The 14,982-nt window shown below is 32.1% G+C and overlaps 1 protein-coding gene across 10 annotated transcripts; it reads left to right on the forward strand.

Annotated features, from left to right (window-relative positions):
• On the forward strand, positions 7,731-14,493 carry LOC109727194 (BTB/POZ domain-containing protein At3g05675-like). Of its 10 annotated transcripts, XM_020257186.1 has the most exons (4): positions 8,826-8,972; positions 9,189-9,234; positions 12,347-12,431; positions 12,874-14,493. In XM_020257186.1, exon 4 carries the CDS (start codon positions 12,941-12,943, stop codon positions 14,258-14,260), a length of 1,320 nt encoding a protein of 439 aa, XP_020112775.1. In that variant the 5' UTR covers positions 8,826-8,972; positions 9,189-9,234; positions 12,347-12,431; positions 12,874-12,940; the 3' UTR covers positions 14,261-14,493. The 10 variants fall into 10 exon arrangements, with proteins under 10 accessions (XP_020112776.1, XP_020112771.1, XP_020112777.1 ...); XM_020257187.1 differs by lacking the exons at positions 8,826-8,972; positions 9,189-9,234 and adding an exon at positions 7,731-7,915; XM_020257179.1 differs by having other exon boundaries at positions 9,189-11,462; positions 12,347-14,493.

Here is a 14,982-nt window from a genome sequence, read left to right on the forward strand (position 1 = left end):
AAATATACCTTTCTGTTGTTATAATTTAGATAATTATGAATAAAAAAAAAGCTAATCACGGTTAGGTAAATAGTAAAATGACCTTTTTATGCTTTATATATATTTAATTGTATTGTAATATTGAGACTCGTCATCTTTTTCATCCTCTTCTCTTTATTTGTGGTGATGCCGAGATTGGCGGGGATGGTGGCATCGAAGGCGAGGCCCGAAGATGAGGTATGTTGTGGGCGATAGCGAAGACAAGGAGAGAGGAGAGAGAAAAAAAGAAAGATATGTTTTTTCGGCCAGGAATAAATTTGTAACGGTAAAATAGTTATTCTACGCACCGATTATTAAAAAACTAATGGCGAATCAAACAATACGAACAAATATGAATATATCAGAACTTTTGGAGAGATATATTCGCAAATTATAGAATTTTTGGAGGAATAAATCTGAATGCTTAAGCTTTGTAGTGATTTATTTGCTATTCGACACTTTTACAGGGAGTTTTATGAAATTAACCCTATTACCCTATTAAAAATGACTTAAGTTGAATTAAAGTAATTTAAAAATAGGGTAAAATGTACAGAGACCTTCTGAACTTTAGTTCTTTTTTGAGTAGGTCTCTAAACTATTAATTTGGACAATTTCGTCTCATAAACTTTATCAAATAGTTCACTAAGTCCCTCTTCTCAATTAAAGTTATTAATTACACAATAGTTTTAGTCAAACATAGTCTTATAAGGCTTTAAAGTACAAACAGATATATTTTTGTATTCTTTATTATATAAAAAATGCGATAAAAATTAAGCTTGGCTTAACTTATTCTTTACTTGTCATACCAAATTATCACAATTGGAAGAAATTTTTATATATTATATATACATATTTTAAAATCTTACAGGATTATGTACATGACGTCCAATTAAAACAACTTGTAATTAGTAAGTTCACTAAAAAAGTAAGACCTATTGCACTATTTGATAATGTTTCAGAGATGTAATTGTCAAAATTAAAAGTTTAGGAGCCTACTTGTGAAGAACTAAAGTTCAGACCGTCTTATATATTTTATTCTTAAAAATATGAGTAATGCTACTGATATACTCAAAAGGAGTGTAAATCTTACACTCTATTTATCCAAGGGTCAAAAATTGGTCATTGTCTTGTCAACTTTTTTTTTTTTATAAATACTAAAAATCCAAAGAATATTATGAGCCTTAATTTAATCCGAACAAATCTATTCCGAACAGATTCAATTTCCAATCCAAAAGTTATTTTTCACCCTTATTTGTTTGATGGAAGTTAATGACTTTGATGCTAAGGTTTTTTCAATTTTTTTGTTTGTTTCATCTCAGTTCTCATATTAACAAATTAACAAAAAGATGAAAAAAAAATATATATATCTTTATTACTTTTTCAGTAAAAATTTATGAAACTTATTCGAACTATAATGTATTTTGATTCAACCATCTAACCTTTTAAAATTTAAAATTTGCTATTTAATCTTGTAATTCATTTTATTCGTGCCATTTAATGACTAATATTTCAAATTTTGAATTAGTAATTTACTTATAGAAAGCTTGATTAGCATATTTTTTATATAATTCATGCGACTATAATTCTATTCAAAGTATTTGTAGTAAAAGAATCATCAAATGACTTAAATTTAATAAATTTAACAATTGGATGCCAAAATCAAACTTTTAAAAGATTGGATACTCAAATAAAAATGGATGAAAGAATTTCTTTTTAATACTTATAACACATAAAATATATTCCGAACAAATCATATTGTGCCACGGCGAATTGTAAAATATCTAATTTGAGCAATATAGTAATTTTGTATTGAAAATGTGTTTTAAAGAATTTGTTTTTATACTTTTATGCAACAGAAAGGTATTTGATTAGATACAATTATTTTTATATAAAATATATAAATGTGATAGAAAAGAATTTTACATGTAATTGTTATTTGATTCGTCTATATATTTGTACAATATGTATCTACTAAATAATTGTCTAACTTCTAAGTAAAAAATGCCGTAACTCTGTAAATTATAAGAATTAAAAAATGAAGATAAAATACGTGTGCGTTAAACTCCTTAAGGCACCGGGTGCATGATATTGTATTTTTTTTTTATCTTTTAAAGTTTAAAATAAAATATGAAATGACCAACTGAGAAATCAAAAGTATAAGGATCAACAGTGCAAGGAAAATATTTATGATATTTTCATAAAATGTTCTTAAATATTGAGGACTTGTTGGTAAATTTTCATAACATTTTCGTTTGAGTCCATAAAAGTACAGTAAAGTGACCCCAATTATTTAACTTATTCACATCCACCGCACATGCACGAAACTTCGAGTTGCGAATGATCTTACGCCTCATCGTTATTTGGGAAAAAAAAAATTCTGAATATTAAAGCATGATTATATTAAATAAATAAATTATTACAACTATATTAATATAAGGTCACAAATATATAGGCTAGAATTATCAGGTGATCTAAAATTCTAAAAGTGGTTCACTTTTATACTTTCGACTGATATTCGTCTCTGATACTAAATATAACGATGATCCACTAACAATAATAACTTGTTAGATCCAAACCACTAGACCAAAATATTTTAGCTCATTTATTAGGCTAAAATTTTATGTATAAGATAATTCTATATATAAGATACAATTAGGCTAAAATCCTTAATTCGACTATAACATTTTGGACGATAGTTAAGCCCAAGAGCTTAACAGAGTTCAGCATACTAGAATTATAGCAGTCGTAGGGTGGTGATCCCATAGAAAGTGGGGCGTCACAGTTGGTGTTAAAGTCAATCATCAACCGAAAGTGTGAGATGAGTCGCGGTAGGACGAGTAATTTTAGGATGGATGACTCTCAGGAAAGTGGGGTGTTGATTATTAGTATTGAATCTGACGAGAACGTCAGGACTTAAAAAAGAAGAGAATGTGAAACCCCAATTAATTAATTCTATATATAAGATATTATAGAGTTAAAACTCTTAATCTAGCTATAACTTTTTAGACAATAATTACGCCCAAGAGGGTAAAAGAGTTAAGTATTTTTATTTTTTTATTTTTTTTTTTTGAGAGAGATAGGTAGCACGTTATCCGCTTCGTTTATTTTATTTAGAAATAAACTTAGCTGGAAATGTGAATCAACTAGGATTCGAACTTGGATCTCGGGTACCAACCACCAAGTCTTTTACCACTTGCTCTAGAGACGGTCGGTAAGAGTTAAGTATATTAGGAGTAAAATAGCTATAAAATGAATGATCTTCTGAAAATTAAGTTAGGCCCCATATATTGTTATCATCTGATGCGCGACTAAATTAACCTGATTCTGTATAGACGAATAAGGTTAGGGACAAACGGTGGCTGCAATAGTAGCAGAAACAGTGGCTCAGCCGAGAGTGATGATCCCCATCTATCTCTTTAAATAGAGTTTTGTCCCCATCTGAAGTAACAGTGTAATGCAAATGTAGTAGCTCAAAGTATCAGTTGAAACTGGAGGAGCTTAAAGCAAAGCGTGGAGTGTGGTGAAGTGTGCCTTTTGCTTCCACCCAATCATTTATTGGTGAACTCTGACTGATGAGGAGAAAGCTACTACTGTCCACGTACACCAGGTGTGTACCCACACATTTTACTAAGGAATGTGGGTGGATACGGATATCCAAAATTTTTTTCAAATCTAAATCCAAATAAAATAGATTTATATAAAACGAAACGAATATAATTTTAGATACAGATATAAAATCGACGAATTTGGGTCCCGATACAAAATTTGATTGATGAGAAATAATTCGGTACTTTTTTTAAAAAAAAAATAAAAAAAATCTTAACCGTTGATTAATAGAGGGTAAAAATGTAACTTTAATACTTATCAGATAAAAGGATTATTTTATTCAAGGTTAGTTTGGTAATTAAATAATACAATATTTAAAGAAACTTTTAATTGAGGTCCTAAATTTATGCATTAATTAGCACTAATTTAGGAAATTAATGGATTAACCAAATTTATGCAATTATTAGGCATTAATTTAGGAATCTACTTTAAATGTTTTAGTGCTTCTCAAATTATGCATTAATTTAAATTATAGAAATTTTAGAAATAATTTTATTTCTAAATACGACGACTTTAAATTTTAAAAATTAAATACTTAAAATTTAAAAGTGAAATTTAAATTAGAGGAATTTCATATTACTATTTAAAAACTAAATTTCTACCAAGATTTAAAGTACAGTTTATTCACACCAGTTTAAAACGTAATGCATAAAAAATTTAGAGAGTAAGATTTATACAACTAGATTTCTCTAGAGGAATTTTATATTACTATTTAAATTTTAATTCAATGATTTAAAAACTAGATTGAGCCGATTGATTTGACTGATCAGACTTTGACCTATTGTATCAAGAATCTGATTTTAACCTATTGAACCGAAACCGGTAAAGATAATAAATATTTTAAACAGAATGATAATTTAACTGTTAGAGCTAATAAATATTTTAAATATAATTTTAAACATATAAATTAAAAAGATTAGAATTATTGGTCGAGTAAAAATAAAATAGTTAGGAATGTGGATTTCGAATCTGACTAACATCACAAAACTTATCTTCGATACGTCGACGGTATCAAAAATGCCTATATCCTATAAATTCAAACTGGACACAATTTTCGAACTCAACCAAACCTAAACCAGATAGACTAAATCACAACAATTATTCCTGTTACCATATCTTCAAAGTTAGTTTATATGAATACTTAAATTTTTAATATAAGTAAATTTGAATATAATATTCAAATTTAAAATTTAAAAAGTGATGAATTTATAATTAGAGGGATTTTATATTACTATTTACTAAAGTTTGAATCAATGATTATATGGATCTAAATCATTTGAAATTTTCACTTATATGAAATACCAAATTATGAAAAGTAATAGAGAGAGAAAAAAAGAATAAAGAAAAAATAAAAATTCTTCAAAAATAATAGTAAGACTGTAAAATGACTAAATGGCCCATTGTTATTAAATAGACAAAATATTTATTTTTTTTGAGGTACGGTGTGAACACTATAGTCGCTTCTCCACTATAAGTGACTCTGGTGACTTATTGCAGTCACAATTTTAAAAAAATTTATAATTTTGAGCCGGTTGAATACACATCAATTGCAACGGTAAAAAAAAAAAAACAAGTATAGAAGCATTTACTCTTGATTGATATACATATAGAATGAGGTTACTATACTATCTATAATACCGAGACTCCGGTACTATATTCTTATTTTCGATCTTAGGGTGCTCAAATCAATGATCCACATTATTAAATATAATTTAGAGTATATAAAGTTGTTAGAAATAAAATTTTAATTTTTTTCGATATCGTTGACTTAATAAGTAAATTAAGGCAAATTGAATGGTGGAAATTGAACGATCTTTAAAATTTAAGAATAGGACTTTTGAATTCAAGATCAAAGATGATGCCCTTGATTTAGATAATTTAAAGTATTTTCTATCAAAATTTGAATAAATTTATATTTTTCTATACCGTTAAATTACAAACTCACCATAGCAACCATTGAAAATTAACGGTTTTGAAATTGTTTGATCATAAAGTAACCTATATTGAAAAAGTATAAAATTTGTTTTCTAAAAATTTTAAATACTCTAGATCAGTTTTAACGGTATGGATTGTTGATTTGAACACTCTAAGATCAAAAATAAGAATATAGTACCGGAGTCCCGGTATTTTATAGATATTATAGGAGCATAGCTTATATTTATATGCTTGAAGTTACATTTAAATTTGTATTTTAAAATTATAGATTTAATGTAATATATTTTGAAATATGGCAAAGAAAAATAATTGTTTCGGTTAGGTTTTCAAGTTAGGGTTTCAGGTTTTTGGTTGGGTTCAGGCTTGGATATGGATATTTAAAACTCATCAGATTCGAGTTCAGATTCAGATTTTGAATTGAGAGTACCGTTCGGTTTTGGAAAATCCGCGCCAAATTCGATCCACTGACATCCCTATTTTTTACTCACCATGATTGGTATATGATGATGTTCAGTTACTGACCTGACCCAATATACAAACATGATCGTAAAAAGTTATTACTTAGATATCAAGTAGTTCTAAAATTATCTGCACAGAAAAAAGTTTTAGGTTGATTTATAAGAAATAGGCATTTGAAATTTATATTTTAGATCATAGAGCACATTTTAGTTATCACATTCAGATTTGTAGGGTCTGTGTTGTAGAGGAAGTTTTTTTTGATGTTTTGTGTTAAAAAAAAAGAAGAAAATCTGTAAATGGAACAATCTTAGCATGCAATTAAAGCATTCAAAACTTCAAATCCTACTTCGCTCATAATCTCTCATTTAATCTCCTCTCAATTTACTCGTGTCCAAGCCTTGGACGGACCGTTAAAAAGTATCTTAGTAGTTTCGAGTTCAGACTTGATAAATATTTAGCAATACGTGTTGTCTGTAGTAAAATTTTATGTAGTTATTAAAACTCAGAAATAAGAATTTAAGTGTCGTGGCATGGGTTCGTACCGGAAACTTACTAGCACGATACGGTACGGTGCATGCCGGACCGTACCGATGCGTGCTGGTGACATAAAATTCGTGTGTGCCAATACATAATAATATGAAATATTTATCTTCTTTAGCAGCAAAATATTTTAACTATTTATTATTTATTTTTATCAAATCTTTTGAATTTTATTGAGAAAATTATTTATTAATTAAATAATAGAGAATTTTGAGCTGTACCATCGGCACGAGGTCTGTATCGTGCCGATATTTTATTGGCACGATACGACATGGTAGATACGATCCGTGTCGATGGACACTTAAATTCTTGCTTAGAAATTTAATTTTTCACTCTATAAAAATCTTGGCAATATATAATTTAATTAAATAACATATTTAATATATTAGATAATTTATTTTATTCTAAAAAAAAACCTAACAAGATGATGATGATAGATATTAATTACACATGCCGATAGAATACTTATATATTTTTTAAAACAGTAATTGCATATATATCTCTCAAAACTTCAAAAATATCTAATTTATTCATATCTTTTTTTTAGTTTCAAATATACCCTTATATGTTCCTCCATTATTCTAAAATTTTCTTGCAGTTATTATTCGTTAAGTTATCTCGGATTAAATGTGAGTTGAATATTTACAAGAGTTAAAAAAAAAAATCAAAATACATCTTTTGCCCTTAACTTAAGGGTAAATAAGAAAAGTGGGCGATAATAAAAAGGTATATTTAAAAGGACAAAAAAGCAAAATATTTTTTTTGTTCTTAACTTAAGGACAAATAAGAAAAATTGGTAAAGTAGAAGAATATATTTAAAAGGATAAAATAGTAATTTTACAGAAATAACGATCGTAGCTAATAATATACTAACAGAATTTAACTCTACGAATATACTTAGAAATAATTTGAAACGTTAAAAGAATATTTTTAATATTAACTTTCTTAAAAGGGTAAATCAAAAATCAAAAATCAAAATTTCTTTTAGGGATATACAAGTAATTACATTTTTTTTTTTTTAATTTAAAAGATATATATATAGAGTAAAATGCTCATATGTCCAAATAGGGTCTCCAGGGTACACTTTGGCATGTAATAATTTCTCCACAGGAGTCCAAGTATATGTATATCCCCCTTTTTACTTTTCTTCACCCTCTCTCTCTCTCTCTCTCTCTCTCTCTCTCTAAAGCGGAGGCCTCTTCTCTCTCCTCTTTCCCTTTCTCTCTCTCTCTCTCTCTCTCTCTCTCTCTCTCTCCTCCAGTTTCCATGGTGGTAGTGTAGGTGAAGGAGAGGAGCGAGGCGAGAGCTTCTTCTATTGTGGACTCTTTCTCGCTCTACATCCATCGATCTCACTTGGGTATGAATCCGTTCGCTTCTTTCCTCCTCATTTGATCGTTTCGAGCACTAAAACTCGCTCCTTTGTGCGCTAATCTCAATCTTTTCCGCCTATTTCGGCTTTTTTTTGAAGCTATTTGAGTGCCTTTTTCTTGGGTTTCTCACTCTCTCTTTTGATAGACCATGGGTTCATTAAAAAAAATTGGTGAATTGTGGTGTAATGGTGTTNCATATCTTTTTTTTAGTTTCAAATATACCCTTATATGTTCCTCCATTATTCTAAAATTTTCTTGCAGTTATTATTCGTTAAGTTATCTCGGATTAAAAGTGAGTTGAATATTTACAAGAGTTAAAAAAAAAAATCAAAATATATATTTTGCCCTTAACTTAAGGATAAATAAGAAAAGTGGGCGATAATAAAAAGGTATATTTAAAAAGATAAAAAAGCAAAATATTTTTTTTGTTCTTAACTTAAAGACAAATAAAAAAAATTGGTAAAGTAGAAGAATGTATTTAAAAGGATAAAATAATAATTTCACAGAAATAACGATCGTAGTTAATAGTATGCTAACAAAATTTAACTCTACAAATATATTTGAAATAATTTGATACGTTAAAAGAATATTTTTAATATTAACTTTCTTAAAAGGGTAAATCAAAAATCAAAAATCAAAAATCAAAATTTTTTTTAGGGATATACAAGTAATTACATTTTTTTTTAAATTAAAAAGATATATGTATAGAGTAAAATGCTCATATGTCCAAATAGGGTCTCCAGGGTACACTTTGGCATGTAATAATTTCTCCACAGGAGTCCAAGTATATGTATATCCCCCTTTTTACTTTTCTTCACCCTTCTCTCTCTCTCTCTCTCTCTCTCTCTCTAGAGCGGAGGCCTCTTCTCTCTCCTCTTTCCCTTTCTCTCTCTCTCTCTCTCTCTCTCTCTCTCTCTCTCTCTCTCTCTCTCTCTCTCTCTCCTCCAGTTTCCATGGTGGTAGTGTAGGTGAAGGAGAGGAGCGAGGCGAGAGCTTCTTCTATTGTGGACTCTTTCTCGCTCTACATCCATCGATCTCACTTGGGTATGAATCCGTTCGCATCTTTCCTCCTCATTTGATCGTTTCGAGCACTAAAACTCGCTCCTTTGTGCGCTAATCTCAATCTTTTCCGCCTATTTCGGCTTTTTTTTGAAGCTATTTGAGTGCCTTTTTCTTGGGTTTCTCACTCTCTCTTTTGATAGATCATGGGTTCATTAAAAAAAATTGGTGAATTGTGGTGTAATGGTGTTTTTTTTTTAGGTAAATTGCGCAGTGGGAGTCATTTGAGCCTACTTTTGGGTATTTGGTGAGATTGTTTAGAGATTCTTGTAGTATTTTGAGCCTACTTTTGCCTACTTTATAGTCAAAGCAGTAATTCTTGCTCAAGAAAGGAAAATAGTCTAATTGTTGGATTGAGTGTAGTAGATCAAATAACTTTGTTTTGGGCTGAGCTTGCTAATATTGTTGATTGTTATTTGTTGAATATGGACAATCAATCAATGCGAATATCATCGGTTATTATAAAAGCTTGTTGAATTTCTCTACCAAAATGATGGTCCTCTTTAAGAGGTCCATAAGCTAAGGAAATGGAAATTGTGGATTGGTTACAATGCCTCTACTTGCAAACTTTCATTTTGTTGGAGAAAAAGAAGTTAGAATAATTGTTAGTTTGGCAAGTAATAAGAGGCGCAAGATTTCTTGTATGAAAACTTTTAAAACCATGTGATCTAACTCAAGAAAGATGATCCATTTTTGTCCAAATCATAATAATATCGTATACAAGGTTCTTTGGTGACAATGATCGACTCCATATACTTGGACCCTCACTATTCAGCCCTTTAAGGTCTTTAAACTCCTTTTGTTATACCCCATAATGGATCTAATTTACTCTTCTAGCTTTACCTTAAACACTTGTCATTTTGTGTTGTGTGTGAACTGACTATGTGGTACAATTGGGAATAATTTGGTGTAGAGCTAATAGTTCATGAGCAAAACGAACAATTCGACGCTCTTTGGTATGGAATTCGCAGATTGATGCAAAACATGTTGGAAGATATTATTTTCATTGATAGTTTGTTAGAGATAAGATTTATCCACGTAATTGACGTTATGTAGAGTTTGTAATATTTAAGGATTTAATAGTGATAGGATTCAAAGTCTTCGAAGTAGACTCCGGGTGTAGCAGAGAAATTACTATAACGAATAAAGTTTAGTTTTCCTCCTCTAATATTTTCTTCTCCATTTTGCTTAGTAAATTATTGATGGGTTACATAACTTGTATAAATGTAAAGCCGGTTCGATAAATTGATATCAGAGTGATATCCATTCCAACAAAATGGATTGGTTAGGAGAGAGTCGGACCAGTTGGTGCTGATGGGTTGATGGAATTGACTTCGAGTTGGTAGGATAAAGATGTGTTGTTTCTGGTCTAGGTTTAGAACTTCGAAAGGAATATGGTAGTCTTTCATAATTCAAATTAAAGCTAGGGTTTGTGGATCATGAAAGAGAGCAGAGGAGTGCCGTCATGAGAGAGTCAAGGAAGTGCTCTTAGAAGAGAAATAGCACCTTGATGGAGACGACAAGGAAAAGCACCTACAGGGACGTATATAGAGGGTGAGAGTGATCTAGATCGGAGCAGTGCAGTAGGAGTAGAAATAGAGTGGGAAGAAGAAGATTAGGGGAAAAGCCTTCTAGTTTAGGCAACGGAGAGAGAAGTCATAGGGAACTTCCTAATAACATAAATGATTTTCATACAATCATGAGCTGACTGCAAAGTACCCCGCTTAGGCTTGTTTAAAGATTTTGGAAAGTAATACTGCCTAGAAAGTTAGTTATTGTTATTGTAGAACGCAGCGAAAGATTGGATCATCCTCTTTGGTGAAAGCTAATTGTGTTGCTCTTTCTTCGCATACGATTGGTTCCAATCATAGAGGTTGATTCGCGCGTCCTTTGATTATCCATGAAGGTCCTCCAACATTCAAAACCTGCGGTAGACTAAGCTGCTAATGAGCTAAGTCTATATTTGACTATTCAAGACCCTATAGACTCAATGAGTTAATGGAGGAACTGGTTTTTCTTTCTCTCAAAAGGTCACGGGCACGCGAATTTCACACTAATTTCTCTTGATTTTCAAATTATTTTTCTACTGTAATTTACCAGAGAAAAGCACGTATTTGTTTGTTACCTTAATATAATTAGAAAAATGAGATAAAGGTAATCCTAGTCCAATTGGATAACCATTGGATAGAGACTGACCATGGGCGCGCTTAATTTGGTCCAGCCGAATGCCAACAGTTATCTATACGCTAACAACGATTTTCAAAATTTAAAAGTTCAAAGTAAGTCATAGCTGTTAACAAGCTAATTTAAAATTCCAAAATTCAAAAACTTAAAATTAAAAATTAATTTTTAATCTCAAAATTCAAACATAAGAAGACCTAATCTAATGCAAGTTACATTATAGAGTGATTCAAAAGAAGGTTTGGACTTGAAGCTGCTTCTGGAAGAAGAGAACCCAAGTGTATTCTTGCCTTGGTCAGTGAATATTTCCTCTCCAATCTTGTAGTTTTTCTTCGTTCTTTAGTTTGCTTGCATCGCTCTACACAAAGCTCCTTCCTTCCTCTGCCGTCTTTGAGGGAAAAGCCATCCCAATCTACAACCCTGTCAGTTTCCTCAACCCCAAGTGATCCCTTTCGGCGCATGTTTTCATCTATCAAGAAACTACATATTCGGTAAAGCTTACTTAGAGAGCCTGCCCTAAGCCTATTGATTTGACTGTCTTTGAATATATATATATATAGAAGAAAAANTATATATATATATATATATATATATATATAGAAGAAAAACTGAGAGATTAGATTCAAGAGTCACCAAAAATTGCAATCAATCGTTACCTTTTATAGTTTGAGAATCAGAAATTGGCACAATTTCAGGAGGGCAATCATCTCATGATGACAATATTTCATCTTGTGAGAAATGTAATGCAAACAAACTGAACATAAAAGGTTTTTTCTTCGTGTGTAGAAGCTTAAAAAATGCACCTTATTATCCAAAAAGAAATGGCAAATTAATGGGCATAAATTCAGAGCATGGCAGCCAAGAGAACCATCTCTGATGGTATAGAAGACTATATGTGATAGAACAGAAGCAATCTAGTATTTACACAAGAGTCTCCTTAAGGGGATTTTTCAGATTATTCAAGTGTATTGCAAGATTTTTAGACTTTCAAATCTTTGTCTTTGTTATTTCTAGTTAGAGAAGTGGAGTATGGCATTAGTGCTTGGCATATAGTTCTACTTCTCATCCTATTTCAACTAGGAATTCTCCTCTTTGTTTGTTAATTAAAACCTACGAATGCCTCTCATTAAATTCATCTAAGTTTCAGACTTTGTTGTCTTATAAATTCTCCTTTGCAGCCATGCTATATGTTTTTAGGCAGTTGTGTATGCACAAGACAAGAGAACAGAACTTCATTGGGGAGCTCCCCAGTGGGGAGGGCAGGTGTGAATTGTTGGATTATATTTTTGTGAATCTCAAAGCAAATTAAAGAAGCAATTTTCCCTTTGTACTGTTGTTTACTAATGCAGTCCAATTTTTAGTGTATTTATTGACAAGTATTATTCATTCCTTTTATCTGAAGAGGCATAATGTTAAAATCACTTGCTAGTTCAATACTTCAACATTAAATATACCTAGTAATTTTTGCCTAAACCACTATTATTGTGATGCACTTTCCGAAATGATGTGCTTTGATGTCCTTCTTGAATCTAAATGAAGTAGTCGTTGTTCCAGGAACTGCAGCATAGAGGGATAATATGTTCCCGGAAACTTTTAAATTTGTTGGTGCACGGACGAGATCTTTGTTTGAGCATGAGAAAAGTATTAGTAGTTACATATACATCGCGTTCAAATCTGCAGTCGAAAATTGTTTTTTCCTTTGCAGAGATGTAGCATTTTGTGGAGCATTCCCTGGAGTTCACCAGGAATGAACTTAGATATTCTATCCAGCTATGGACCAGGCAAGTGTTTCTGAGGCATATATATTTGGTGACCAGGCTACGAGTGACATCACTATTTGCTTACAAAACAAAGATGATCGGCCAGAATGGTTCCACTGCCACTCACCTATTTTGATAAAAAAGAGCAGGTTTTTCTCCGATCAGCTTGTTAACCACAATAACACTTCCCTTACTCTCGAATTTAATAGATGCATTGAAGTTCAGTGCCCAAAATCTGATTATGACCACTATGTCAAGCTCTTGAACCTTCTCTATCTCTCAGAAGAATCACTTCTAGGCTCATTTGATTCAGTCAAATCCACACTTGGTATTCTCCGAGCCTCAATTTCCCTTCAGTGTGAATCAATCATCCAAAACTGCATCGAGTACTTGGAAGCTGTGCCTTGGGATGAAAAAGAGGAGGAAGATATATTAAGTTTAGTTCCATCCCTCGGCCCACGGGCCTTCCCTATTTTGGCTCGCGTCAATCCCGTTAATAACAATTCTGTGAAGAATGTTTTCCTCTCCGCTATTCGCTTCGCCACGAATATGGAAAGCCCACCCCCTCCCTTCTTAGAAGAACTCAAGACTTCGGCTCAAGAACAAATAGAGTATATGCTTCTAGAAGATGAAGACACTCCTTTGGTTGTTACAGATGAAGATGTGAAGTCTGAGGTGCAAGCGGGCCTAGAGAAGATGTTCACCACTTTCAAGAACGGGCTCGAGTCACTGCCTTTTGAGTTCGATCGGTCGCCCGAGCAAGCCGAACAGAGAGTCCTGTATGACCTAGCCGACCTCGAGTGGATATCTAATGTGCTTCCCAAGATTGAAATGATGAAGGATTTTGTTTCGAGTTGGATCGAGATCTCTCAATATGTAATTGCAGTTGTCCAAGGTGAGAAGTATAATTCCAACTTGTGGGCCGTGAAAGCCAAGCTGATAGAAGTGACTGGAAAGGCTCTGGATGCTGTTGGTTATGGCTCGGTGGTACTTCCAACTTCTTCTAGGGTTGAATTCATTAACACTTGGCTTCCGTATTTAAGGAAGATGAAGCCTCTGCTAGATTCAAAGAGTGAAGAAGATGAGGGATTTTGTCATAAAATTGATGGAGATGTTTGTCAGAATATCGAAGGAGCGATTGTTTCGCTCGTCCTGGCACTGCCGTCGAGCGATCAAGCAGAAATTCTTGCTGAGTGGATGAGCAAGACGGAACAGTTGAAATATCCGGATCTGAGTGAGGCATTTGAAGTTTGGTGCTATAGGACCAAAACGGCGAAGAGGAGGTTAATGGTGGGCCTTGATGGAGCCGGAAATAACCCGGTCAGTTTCTAATTTGCTCACTGCTACGTCTTTTTCTTTTGCTATTGCTAAGTTAACTTGCGGTGATTTTGCTAATTTTCACATTGTTGTAACCTGTAATAGAGCCTTTTAACTTTCTATTCAAGCAATTTTTCCTACTCTCTCTTCTAATCTATTACGTAGTTTTGCATACACCGTATATAAATTTGATGGCAGGGTTCTCATGTTTGGATTCCAGATTTTGACTCCGCCAAGTTTTTTCTTTCTTTTTTCTTACATTTCTTTTCCTTAAGATGGTCAGTGATGCTTCTTCGATGATTCAAATGTGTTGTGTTTAGATGTCTTGTATGATCAAGATGCTCAAAGGCCATGGCTTGTGGTTTATCGAAGCACACAATATCTTCTTTAAATTCTGTGTTAATGTGTTCCCCTTTTGGTTTTCTGCTCTGCTTCATTCCCTGTTGTTTCAAATTTTGATGATGACATTTCTGAGTTGGAAAAAAATGGGATATGCAATGTTTCAAGAACTGGGTGTTAGATGTTCTCTGCTCCTTAGGATCCAAATTGAGTATGCAATTTTTATCCCGGTTTGCCTTTTGGTTTTCATGCTATATAAATATATTACTGTAAGGCTTAATTACGCTTTTTGGTTCTCAAACTATGAAGGAAATGATACTTTGGCCCTCGAATTTTAATTTATTGTAATTTCTCCTTTAAAACCTTTTGAATTATTGCAGTTAAGTATTACAAATCAA

The sequence above is a fragment of the Ananas comosus genome, linkage group 22 (genome assembly GCF_001540865.1).
Source record: "Ananas comosus cultivar F153 linkage group 22, ASM154086v1, whole genome shotgun sequence".
Lineage (NCBI taxonomy): Eukaryota > Viridiplantae > Streptophyta > Magnoliopsida > Poales > Bromeliaceae > Ananas > Ananas comosus.

Excerpts from the sequence above, each read along its gene's own strand:
- LOC109727194 (XM_020257182.1), top strand. The coding sequence starts at position 12,941 with ATGGACCAGGCAAGTGTTTCTGAGGCATATATATTTGGTGACCAGGCT.